General features: G+C 39.4%; 1 protein-coding gene across 14 annotated transcripts in view; it reads left to right on the top strand.

Moving 5' to 3' along the window:
• ADAMTS6 (ADAM metallopeptidase with thrombospondin type 1 motif 6) overlaps positions 1–13,247 on the top strand; it is a 118,778-nt gene that overhangs the window by 66,757 nt on the left and 38,774 nt on the right. For all 14 annotated transcript variants that reach the window (XR_014539621.1, XM_083576030.1, XM_083576032.1 and 11 more), the window contains one exon: positions 5,707–5,814. Coding sequence is in view for 13 of the 14 variants with exons in the window: in XM_083576030.1 (XP_083432156.1) it covers positions 5,707–5,814 (108 nt within the window). In the remaining variant the exon portion in view is untranslated. The remainder of the gene's footprint in view (positions 1–5,706; positions 5,815–13,247) is intronic.

Genomic DNA, 13,247 nt, shown 5'->3' with positions numbered 1-13,247 from the left:
AAGTCATGGAGCCCTAAGATACACCGTTACAGGTTGTCATCTATCTTGTCTTGATCTTGTGAAAGGCCACAGCTTCAGTTTATGTTTTTACTATAGTTGCCCATATTTTTCAGAGAACTGTTCGCTTTTAAGTAATAAAAATGCAGGTGCTGATTTTGAACTGATTTATTAGGTTTCAGATCTTGCTTCTCTTACCTAGTGCAGGTTTTTCACTATGTTATTCAGAAAGTAATATTAAGAACTATTTGAAGTTGGGGAATGAATTTATACTTAACACTCATTGGATGCCAAAAAATAAAACAAAAGAACCTGGAATTGGGATTATTGGGTCAACTAATATTAATTCAAAAACATAAGCATCCTTGCTGATACTGACTCTGGGTATGACCTTTCTAGGCCAGTGTTCTCATGTGATTTTCACACTAGATTATTGTAAACATTTGTTCCAAGGTGTTACTGATACAATAATAGGAATGAAAATGCATAGTCAAGGGGGAAAGGACAAACTACAGTTTTAATATTGAACTTGTCTATAAATTAGAAAGCACATATTATTTATTTATATCTTTATAAAAGAAAACTTCCAAATGGTAATTGGTTAAAAATGTAAAAGTAACTTACTCTTTTTATACAGAATAATGAATTGTGACTTAGTTTTTGCTGCCAATAAAGTTTTCTGCATAGCCATCAGTTAAATTAAGAAGGTTAAAACAAAACTGTTCAGAAGACTCCAAGATCAAAATGAAAAGAGAAAGAATTTTTTAACTTTTAAATTTTTTAACTTTTAAATTTGAAAATCTTACTAAAAGGCGTCATGTATCCCATTTAAACACTTATATTTCCCATTTCTTTACATTTCCAACACTTGTTTTCCCTTGTTTTGTACATTTTTGCCAATTTTACCGGTGTTAAATACCACCTATACATCATTTTCATAAAATTATGTTTAAGAAAAGTACGTTGAAACAAAGGTGTGTCCAGGCTCCTTTGCGCCCTTGGCACAGCAGTGGAGGAACAGCCCAAGGAGCATGCAGATGGGCAGGCTTGCTCCTAGCCACTCCAAGCCAGAGTGGAGAGATATGTTTTTTGTGCCCCCTTGGGCCTGCCCCCTTGGCAAGACTAATATTTCAATATTAGTCTTAAAAATTATAATGAAAATGTAAATATCAGACTTCTAGGCAACTTTTTCACTTTCTTCTGTGCTTTCAATACAATATTTTATGCAAATTATTGCACCACACAATGTAATTCCTTTTAAGACTGTATTGAACAGTAAAAACTCAGCAGAGAGAGAAACAACTTACAAATGATATTAAACAAATTAGCATAAAAGTGTTTGACACTGAATTAGAAGACACAAAATTGGGAGCAGGGGAAGAATGACAGAATCGTAAAGGTACAATGTATATATCACACTGTATTAGATGAGAAGCCTTCAATAGATGTCTAAACAGCAAAGATGCTTGATGAGTCTGCTGGTAGAGCTTTCCACAGTGTGGGAGTGGCAACAGTAAATCGTTGAGGCCAGTTGTACTTCTGAGTTATGGGAGACAATGAACCATGCTTCTTCTGATGTTGGATATAAGGATATATCCCACATATTGATGTGGGAAATAAGGGTTCAGGTGGTCCTTATAATATCTTGTGTTGGTGACCTGTGGAAGTCACTTGGCCGTTCATCACACTTCAACTAGTGTGATGTATCGGCAGAGTATGTGGAACATCAGTAGAGACTTCAGAAATTTCCTGCTACCAGCAGAACTGCTTCTTACCTGGTGTTAAGGGGAAAACTCTCCCACACAAAGTAACAAAGTGTTTATTGTCTCTAAACAAAGCTAAACACTACTATCTACTATAGACAGTTCTTCTGGTCTTTGCCCTGGGGTAGCCCCACATAAAGTGCATCAAAAGGTAAAGGGACCCCTGACCATTAGGTCCAGTTGCGGATGACTCCAGGGTTGTGGCGCTCATCTCGCTTTATTGGCCAAGGGAGCCAGCGTACAGCTCAGCTGTGGCCAGCATGACTAAGCCGCTTCTGGTGAACCAGAGCAGCACACGGAAACGCCGTTTACCTTTCCGCTGGAGCGGTACCTATTTACCTACTTGCACTTTGACGTGCTTTCGAACTGCTAGGTTGGCAGGAGCTGGGACCGAGCAATGGAAGCTCACCCCGTCGCGGGGATTCAAACCACCGACCTTCTGACCGGCAAGCCCTAGGCTCTGTGATTTAGACCACAGCGCCACCCGCATCCCTATAAAGCGCATTACAGTAACCCAGTCATGAGGTTATCAATGAGTGGATTACAGTGGCCAGGCTGTTCTGATCCAGATAGTTGGTGTACCAGACAGAGCGACTAAAAGGCTACATATAAGGCCATTTGTGTGCTAGCGACACAAATCACTTTTGGCATCTGATGACAAAGATTTATCAAGGAGTAACACAGGCTATGTACCTATTTCTTCAGAAAAGGCAGCTGGCCTAGCTTCTGGACTAGGAAGAGAGTGAATGTGGTGTAGTGGTTAGTGTTGGACTAGGTCTTGGGGAGGCCAGGGTTCAAATCTACACTCAGCCATGAAGCTTACTGGGTGATCTTGCACCAGTCACTGCCTGGCCTACTTCACAGGGTTGTTGTGGGAATTAAATGAGGAGGGGGAAAACAATGTATGCCTCCTTGGGGAAAAAAGTTGGGGTAGAAATGTAATAAATAATGGGAGCCACCTACTCACAAAGCCGCCATCTTCCCAGAATTCAGACTTAGTATATTAGCTTTTACCCAGTTCACTATTCAGGCATTGGTACAGAGCTTGCCCTGCTATTCCTGATTTAGATGTTATGGAGAAATAGAGATGTGTGTCTTCAGCATACTGAAAACACCATGCCCCCAAACTCCTAATGACCACTGCCAACAGCTTCATGTAGATGTTAAATAGCATTGGGGACAAAATTGTGTCCTGCAAAACCCTGTAGCATGTCATGGGATGAACATGCCATTCTCAAGACTCGACCATGCAAGTAGGGTGGCCCTGTTATTCTTCGTCTCACAGCGGCTTTTGATATCGGAACACCTGTTCAAGATGGCTGCTACAGGGACAGCATTACAGTGGTTGTTCCTACTTGCATGGTCGAGTCTTGAGATTGGCATGTCCATGTTTAAACATCTCCAGAAATGATAGACATTGAGGATGTTCTTTGAATGTGCCAGACACTGTAGAACATATTCTTTTCCACTGTCCATTGTACAAACAGCTATGCAAATGCATGCTATCCTCTTTTTTTGGGTAGTCTAACATCACAGCACAACGAAGATATCAGATTCTGTCTGACATTAACTCGGAAGTTACTGCAAGGGTGGCTGAGTTGTTGTCAATAGTATCTCTTAGAGTGGTGAATGGCACTATTTAACAGGAAGAAATCCCAATGAAAATCCCAGTTATTATATATTTTACATGGCTGTTTATTTGTATATATTTTAAATTTTTATATATGGATGTGACAGCCTATACTTGTAATGTCTAATAAAGGTTTGGCGAAGGATGTAGAAAGTGGTTTCTCAAAGATTTCCTACAATGTTGTAGCAAAGAACTAAAATCAACTAGATTCTCTAGAATATTATTACAAAAGGGGTTAACTATTCTCAGTTGCTAGACATTTCAGTCATCAGTTTACCAAGGAATAGTCTGGTGGTCCCTGATATAGGTCCATATCCAGGTTTGACCCTGGTCAGGATTGAAATGAGAACCATTTGGGAATCGTATACCCCATTCCAAGCTCCTTGGACAAATGGTGGGAGGTTACTGATCTAGCTTGTGCAGGCATAAAAAGGAACTGTGTGCTTTGAATTCATTTTTGTGTGTGGAAAAGAATGCTACAGTTTTCCTTCACATTACTCAATTGGGTGAGAACAGAAGAGTACATACATCAGCAAATATAATATTACTTTTAATAGGCACAATGCATACTATGTTTCAAAAGTTCAGTGGTAGTATTTTTTGGTAAACTCTTTGATGGAAACAATTTAGGACTTGGTTACACAACGTGTATTTAGCTTATTGTTACTGCAGACTCAGGTCTACAAGTATAAGGACTCTAAGGCTACAATACTATAACCTCTTACCAAGGAGTAATATCCACTTAGTGGGAGTTACTGCTGAATGGAAATGTATTATAAAGTGTGCAATATTTTGCCACACACATTTCCTGACTACCTTGCTTGTGTGTGGAACGATGAACTCCATCTATCATAGATTTAAACCCTGCTTTGGTTTAATTATCACTTATCCTGGCAAGAAAGAGATGAGTCAATATAAGGTCACTACCTTTTTCCTGAAAAGGCTGCTATACTTTTAAACATTTGCATGATTGCAAAAAATCAGCAGAAGAATGTTTCTCCAACATTGCATTCACATATGGAAAATGACACATCTGTCAAATTTTCTGCCTGTTATGTAGATGTTAAAAGCAGAGGAGGCCTGCAAGATGAACAAATGGCAGCTATAGTCAGCAGCCCCTCATATTTTCATGTGGTGTGGATTCCCTTTCAACTCTTTGATTGCATTAATAAATCAGAGCCTGAAGTGAATTGAGGAGTTGTTATTCCAGGATGACTGATCATGCTTGCAGGTCTTCACAGTAGGTTTTTCATAGGTTTATTGCTGGAGCCACAGTGGAAAGTGAATGTCATCAGTGGGGGTTCTGTTTTGTTTTTTTCCTGATTTGTTAGTGTGGGAAGATTCTGCAGTACCTCTGAGCTTCCTGGGGGAAATCTGCAGCAAAAGGTCAGTAAGAATGATTCTGACAGGATGCAAATCCCGCAGAATGTTTTCCCCTCCTCAGCACTGTGCTCTGAAAGGAGGATGTTTCACTTTCTTTGCACAATGCTGTGGGATCCAAGCTGCTATACCAGACATTCTACCCTAGTGTGATTACTAATAATTTATGTATGGTGAGTAAAGGGGATTTGTACATAGGGAGACTGGAAAAGTTTAGTCTTCATCTGCTGAGGTTGAAGACAGTGCCCAGACTGTCAAGGTAAAAGGAATTAAATATTTATCTAGTGGTGGGAATGGTTCTGCATAGTTGAGAGGAAAGTGGGTGGTTTCTGTATTTCGTGTGCTAAAAACCCTTCATTGCCTAGCTGCTGTAGCTAGGCAGCTAGGCAGTAGACAATCTCATTGCCACTCCACTAAAATGGGAGTTTCCTGCTCTTCTAAAGAATCTGCATTAGGAACATGCAAACGGTGCCCCTGGAAGAAAGAGTAACTGTGTACACAATTCCAGATTTATATTGATAGTTTCAGACTTTGATGACAGAATATTCAAGGCCAAGTCACACAAGTCATTTTTGGACTTGTGTGTGGTAAACCATTTATCTGCCCAGTTTATCACAAAAGTACTACCACACTTACCCAAGATTGTCTTTCTGCACACAGCCCAACAAGAGTGTAATGTTAATGAGGCTTATGGTAAATGATTCAGACAGTTTTATTATGTGGTAAATCAAATCAGGATTTAATTTACAATAACTCTGTTTTATAGGAAGCTGATGTGAATTGGTCCATATTAATGAATATTCTCAAATATATTTCAGCCTGTTTCTTTCTATGGAGAGAGAGCAATGCATTTTGAGGACAATTTGTGTGTTAAGGAGCATTTGAACCAATTTTATTCAGTTATTCTGAACAACTTGCTTCTGCCTTCTTTCCCAGGAAGTGTGTAGAGAGCTTTGGTGTCTCAGCAAAAGTAACCGCTGTGTTACCAACAGTATTCCAGCAGCTGAGGGCACCCTTTGCCAGACTGGGAGCATTGAAAAGGGGGTGAGTTGGAATGACTTTAAATTCAAGTTATCATGCAATTGTTTCCAGGTTGTACAAGACCCAGAAATGTATGCTGAGATAACTAAAAAGAGATAACAATTAAATGTTTGTATAAGAGTTTCCAGAATGAAAAGCTTAATTTATTCTGTAACTGAACATACAATAATTAACAAGCAACAAAACTTAGAATTTTATTTTTAAAAAAGCATTTTTAGTAGTGCTTAGGATTCTTTGTTGTGGTCTCGCTGTGCTACCCCATATATGGAAATGTGTCTATAGAAGCCACAGGTAGAACTATCTAGAAATTTCTTGGGCAGCTCTAGCCTCCTCCCTTTGCACTTGCTCCAGAAACACTATTGTTTTAACACAACGTAAGAAATTAAGGAAACAATTATGAAGATCTTTTTCCTTAACTTCTTATGCTGCATTTGGTTTTGTTGGTTCAGGTTATTTCCCTTCACTTTTTCTTCTTCTGTGCTGTACTCCTATAAAACTCTTGTAAGCATTTCTGACATACTGAGCATGAGAGAAGAGCTCAGTGGCCAACAGATCCTGCCTCAGATTTGAACTTGGAATTAGTGAATACCTTAAGGCTATCTCTGCATCAGAACTAGTAAAATGGCAATGGTGGGGGGCAGGTGCCATGTATAAATATGCATTCCTAGAACTGACAGATCGTATTGCCCAGGATAATTATCATAATCCAGAGTTGCTCATCCTCTTTTCCCACATTTGTGTTAGCCAAAATAATAATTTCATATTCCTCTACAGCTGGTTGTGAACATTGAATTGTTGGAGAGGATATTCTGCAGGGCTTAGGCATTCCTTCTGAATTTAGTGAAGAAGATCCAGATCTATCTAGCCCAAAACCTCAGAAGGGAAGTGGGTTTTAAAGCACCTCAGTGAAACAGACTCTTTGAACCTCAGAGATTTCTGGCCACATTGTGGTTCCTATTACTATTGCATGTAGAGTCCTCAGAGACTCTACACTGGAATATTGCAGTATTAACATACTTTTCTGCTTTCATATACTTACTGTATATATTCAGTACAAGCGCAATATGCTGTTGTCCAGCTGTTAAGATTAGATTGGCTCCCATAATTCTACAGAACTCTCCAATTCCTGAAGGAATTCTTGCTCAAGCTTTCTTTGGTGTTACTTACTGTTCTTAGTGAGTGGAGAACATGTGTAAGACTTTGGCTACTAATACAAATTTGTTGTTCCACCTGCCTTGGGAGTAGATACTGCTCAAAAACATCAGAGATCTGCACTGCATTCATCACTATAGAACAGATTCTGTATGGTGAGTATCTTGCCTTACTCTGCTTCAAACCTATTTATCTGCATCCATGACTGTAATGGTAGCTTACACCATATACCTATAGCCTGCTACCACCAGTTTTAAGTTGGGGAAAGATTGATATCTTCCTTAAAATCTTTTTGAGAATGAGAAAAAGCTAACTGATATTTCTACATTGAAACTTCTTATCTGGCTAAATAGCTAGATTGTGTAGAGTATTGGTTAGTCCACAACTTGCTTAGAAGTGTGCATGACTTAGCTCTTCAACTTTAATTCTCCCTTGCAAAGGTGTACTGTTCATTTCCTAATAAGAGGGAAAATACTGAGAATACCAGAACCATGACTTGATCTTTTCATCCCGGCTACTTAAAGAGGTACAGGTTATTTCCATCTGGTCATTTATGCACTCAATCCTCTCCAAGGTTTATCATTATACCATCTCTCATTCAAGAAGAGCAGAATGTTGGACTTCTACAAAGACAGCTAGAGGGGTTATTTCAGCATTCTGTACCACAGTACGCATATACCCATGGTGGAATATTTTTCTAAAAGAACTGCCAAACCTGATTCCTGTGCCTCATTTCTGGACTTTTCAATGGAACTGCCTTCTTGTACTAAGCATCTCTCATTAGCAAACCCTTCAAACAGCTTTCTACTTGCCACTTATGTTGGTTTTTGTACTAGGTTATCTTTCTTGTAGCACTCACATTGGCTGGAAAAGGAATAGGATTTCTGTCTGATCTACAGTTTTTCAAGAGAAGTATGTTCCTTACTATAGAACAAAAGTTCTAACTAAATGGAGTCTCTTAATTCCATACCTTGCCAGTCCTCTTGCCTAGCCCAGACTCTCATTCAAGTGGGCAATGCACTCTCTTCCTTTAATGAGTTTTACCTTTCTGTGTATCATGTACTTCATTTGTGTGGCATGTACATTTGCATGGTGAACAATCATTTTTACCCTGTGGAAGTTCCAGTGATCCAGCACCAACATAGAGAGTATCCAAGTGACTGTTGAGAACAACTGAGAATTGCTTTGATATCCAAAGCAAATTTTTGAGTCCCTCTGAGTGCAACATATGCAAGCTCATTTGGGTCTTCTGTAGAGACCTGGAGTATTACTTTGGGTGTCCAAGTGAAAGCAGTTAAAAGACTTAGGGAAGCAATCTCTTGTATGCTCACCATCACCTGACAGTCTGCTACAGTTAACTTTTAGTTTGTGATTCTGTTAAACTTAGAATCACTGGAGTCGTTAAAGAAGAAAATTATGTTGCTTTCCCATAATTATTATTCAAGCTGTTCTCTACTGATGAGTCTCAATTGTGGTATCTCACTTGCGGAAGTAGGACTTACCCATCTTCCCCTTCCCCATGCAGTTTCCTGTGTTGTCCTTAAATCTGCTCTAGAGGGTTATGGATGTCAGGGGTCTCTAAGAAATTGCCTTTGCTCCTCTTTTCATGTTAAGACTTAGTCTGTTTCTTGTCTCAGCTTGGAGCAACATCCTCTCTGAGAGGGAAGGTGTTGGCTCTATGCCTTACTTTCTTACATGACATCTACTGTGCAAGGGAGATGATAAAATACTAGTGCTTCCTCATGCCTGATGCTTTCTGCCAAGTTCTACCTGTGGTCTGGCCAGGGCCATCCCAGACATGTGGCAGCACAGAAAGCCGCTTGCAGAACAATTGTCACAGGTAAGTAGCTTTTTTTAATAAGCAGTTTGAAATACAAAACATGCATTTCCTATTATTATTATTTTAAAAATACAGTCTAGTTTCAAGTTGTATGACATTGCATTTTTTAGACTAGCTTTTAGACTTTTAGATGACCTGCTGAAATAAATTTATTATTTTCTTTCTTCAATGAGAGGAGAGACACTTTCTTGGATATATCCTGCCCAGAAAGACTATACACTCCTTGAATGCCATCTGCTGAAGCTAAAGTGTCTTAATTGTTGAAGTTTTTGTGAGCACAAAACTGTCTGTCTTACCCTAAGTGATCACCTAAGAGTTTTAGGGCGTCTAAAGCTCATGATTTCCTGGCAGCCAATTTTTCTCCTAGCTTGCATTAGCCATCTGCTCTCCTATTTGCTTTCTGGTCTTTTCTGACAGCCTTTGGTATTTTCTTCTCTGTATCCCACATATTTTGCTTTCTGCTAATTCTCCCCTCACCTCCTGGCTGATGGCCTATTAAATAATGGAAAATGTAAATGCACTAGCATGCAATGCATAAAGACAATTGAAACTGTCACTGCAAGAAGTAACTAAGAATAGATTCATCCAACTATATTTTTCACGTGATTTGCAACTATTGGTTAATAGACTGCTTCTTTTCAAACCACTAAAACTTACTAGGTGACGTTGGCATAAGCTAGTTTGAAAATTTTATCAATCAGTATTGAGAGAGGTGTCATATGCAATAAACTTATTGCATGATAATTACAGTGTGAGCTGATTTTGTGAATCAACTCTAAATAAGGATCATCTTTAGGAGCCCAATATTTTTTATTAATTAATTCTATTTGCAGAGCAATTTGGAGTCAATAGAACTCTAGTACTTACTTTAGAGATGTTAAGGCTGACCTTGGCAGCTGCTCTCTTGATAGGTAAAGGTAAAGGGACCCCTGACCATTAGGTCCAGTTGTGGCCGACTCTGGGGTTGCGGCTCTCATCTCACTTTATTGGCCGAGGGAGCCGGCGTACAGCTTCCGGGTCATGTGACCAGCATGACTAAGCCGCTTCTGGCGAACCAGAGCAGTGCACAGAAACGCCGTTTACCTTCCCTCCAGAGCGGTACCTATGCAGGGACTGAGCAACGGGAGCTCACCCCGTCACAGGGATTCGAACTGCCGACCTTCTGATCGGCAAGTCCTAGGCTCTGTAGTTTAACCCACAGCGCCACCCGCGTCCGCTCTCTTGATAGGCTGGTTCAATTGTTAGCTTCTTGCTGTATTGCTTAGGCAGGGCAAAATGTTGTATTAACTCATTCAGGTGTTTGGAATTCCTATAAATAGCGGTAGCTACTAGCCACAATGGTTATGCTCTACCTCCACAGTTGGATGTAGCAATGCTTCTGAATAGCATTTGCTGGAAACCACAGGACAGGAGAGTGCTCTTGTAACCACAGGACAGGAGAGTGCTCTTGTACTCATGTTCTGCTCCCTGGTTTCCCACAGGCATCTGGTTGACCACTGTGAGAACAGGATGCTGGACAAGACGGGCCATTGGCTTGATCCAGCAGGCTAGTCTTACACTCTTGTTTCCAGCCTTTCATCTTTGACAACTGTTATTAAATGAGTAGTTTGTCTGCATTGTCAGACAAAACCTGATATTCTCCAGCCATTTAATGCCATCCAAATATTATTTAATATATGTGGATATATCCATTTAGCTCTGCCAATCTGACTTTTCTCCTGAGTATGAGACTGTAGTTGTGGTCTCTTTCTCAAGATCAGTAGAGTAAATTGTAGCCTATTAATCTGAGTTAGCATTTGATGACAGTTGATGATGAACTAAAATAGGTACAATCCAACTGTAACTGACAATTATTATATATATGCTAAAACATTCTTATTAAATGTTTCAGTTTCTACCTTTATCAGTAACAGAAGCTTCATGTCTGAGGATGGCTTATAAGAAACTTATAAATAATACATTTCATATTATCCAAATAGTAAATAAAGTTTAATTTGAAAAGCAAGTACTGCATACATTTTATGTTTTCTCCATTTTTGTTCCCTGGACAAAAAAAAGAATAAAAATATATTCTTTCTATGGCTTCATAGTTTCAGACAGTTTCATATATTACTTAGCAGTGTAATCCTAACCATGTCTACTCAGAAGTAAGTTCTATTGATTTCTATGGACTCACTCCTATATAAGTGGGGTTAAGAATGCAGCTTAGATTGCATTATTATTTATTATTTCTTTCAAGTATTTGTGCATTGCTTTTCATAAAAAGGCAATTTACAACGAAATCAAACAACTAAATTAAATACAACAGATGAAACATCATAAAGTAAGGTTCCACTCATTTAGTACCCACACAAATTCGAAGCCCACAAACACACCCCGATATCTCAGTCAGTCTACACCTGGACACTTTTACCCACACGTACACACAAATCCCTTACACTCAACAATTATCAGTCCCAACAATCCACTGGGTACATACCAAAAGACTGTACTGTAGCCTCCAATTTCTTGCACCCACCTGAGAAGTGGTTAGGCTCCAACCACAGTCCTATGTTCTCACTCTTGGACAGCACCACACATCCCCACTCTCAGCCAATGCCTTGTACTGTATTTTGAAATTCCCAAGCACTGACTATTCCAATAGGAAATGATCCAAAAGCTTTTCAAGCCACAGAAACTCAGAGAAAACTAAGCTATTGAAATATATTCAACTGTCTTCAGAGATTTGCTTTATTAGTTGTGTTGCCTCATTAAGTGCATTGTGCTAGAAAATTCCTAAATTAATCTTCATTTTTCTTGCTTATTCTTCATGAAGAACAAAAGACTATCATGCCTGCAGGCCTTTTTACACATATGTTATGTATCTCAATCAAGAACCAATGTTATACCATGGATAAAATGTCAGACTAGAACAGAGACTAACATTAAAGTCCCCAGTCAGCAGTTGGGCTGGTCTCAAAACTACCTCATCAGAGCTGTTGTGATGATAAAATGAGGAAACCTCTTGAGACCCTTGGAGGAAGAGCAGAATATAGTTGTGGGTATTTATCTAAATTTAATTAATGATGTTCTAATGTTGATAGCCACCATTAGAAAGTGGCAATTTGAAATAGCAATTCTGCTGTAGGCCATCCAGCCTCTCTTTCTAGTACAAATGTCAATAAATGAAGGAAGGCTGTTGGAAGAACACAGCATCTTAGCTATTTAATTGCTTTTTAACCAGTGCTTGATAAGGCACTGGCTTCTAGTCTTTTATTAATAAGACTCAATAAATACATTTTGTATTCTTGTAAAATAATAGCAATCAGTGTACTTTTATTTTGTGAATAAAATCAGGGTACTTTTATTTTATGAATAAAATTGTGAATATTTTGTGCTGCAGTGAGGAGGAGAGTTATGGGGATAGCAAGAGGATAAGCATACAATTACCACTTGGTTGAGCAGGCCGTAGTTTTATTGCCAACCCTGCTTCCAAGAGGCAAAAGATACATACATCGTTGCTGCTACCAGAGACCAAAGGCCCAGTTGATGTGCTGTCCCAGCAACTATTGTTCTCCCCTCCCCCAGGGAACTGTTCTTTAGTACTGTACTTTAATGCTGTCATAGAGAAAGTGCATGTCAATAACAAATATATTCAATCACAGTTAAGCTTAAATATGCCTTTTACAATTGGATGATCCACTAGCAATGACCTTGAGCTCTGACTATGGTTTTTAAAAATATATTTTGGAACTACTGGAGTGGAGAGGCATGTAGCTTAGAAACCTTCATTCTCTCTTGAAAAGAACACAGGAAATTTCTTTGGTAGCATCACCTGGAACCTAGGCTGTGAACCATTTAGGATATTTTTATTTATTTGTCCTTCATTTAATTAAGATGTGATGGTTAATTTTGATTGTAAAATCAAGGCATTTTTAAAAATTAAGTATTATGTCTGCCCTACTCTTACATGGGTGGCGCTGTGGGTTAAACCACAGAGCCTAGGACTTGCCGATCAGAAGGTCGGCGGTTCGAATCCCCGCGACGGGGTGAGCTCCCGTTGCTCGGTCCCTGCTCCTGCCAACCTAGCAGTTCGAAAGCACGTCAAAGTGCAAGTAGATAAATAGGTACCGCTTCAGCGGGAAGGTAAATGCGTTTCCGTGTGCTGCTCTAGTTTGCCAGAAGCAGCTTAGTCATGCTGGTCACATGACCTGGAAGCTGTACGCCGGCTCCCTCGGCCAATAAAGCGAGATGAGCGCCGCAACCCCAGAGTCGGCCACGACTGGACCTAATGGTCAGGGGTCCCTTTACCTTCTCCCATGCAGATTGCTGATCTGATCCACAGTTGCTCAGCTTCATAAAACATGAAAATGATTCTATGAAGATGTATATTTGAGTTAAATGATCAGGAAGTCAACATGTCATTGTAATATCCCTTCAGTGCTGTATAAATAATTCACTAGAC

Source organism: Podarcis filfolensis (assembly GCF_964270895.1).
Source record: "Podarcis filfolensis genome assembly, chromosome: 11".
In the NCBI taxonomy this organism is placed as follows: Eukaryota; Metazoa; Chordata; class Lepidosauria; order Squamata; family Lacertidae; genus Podarcis; species Podarcis filfolensis.
The sequence above is the reverse complement of the archived record's forward strand: the minus strand, read 5'-3'. Positions and strand labels throughout refer to the sequence as shown.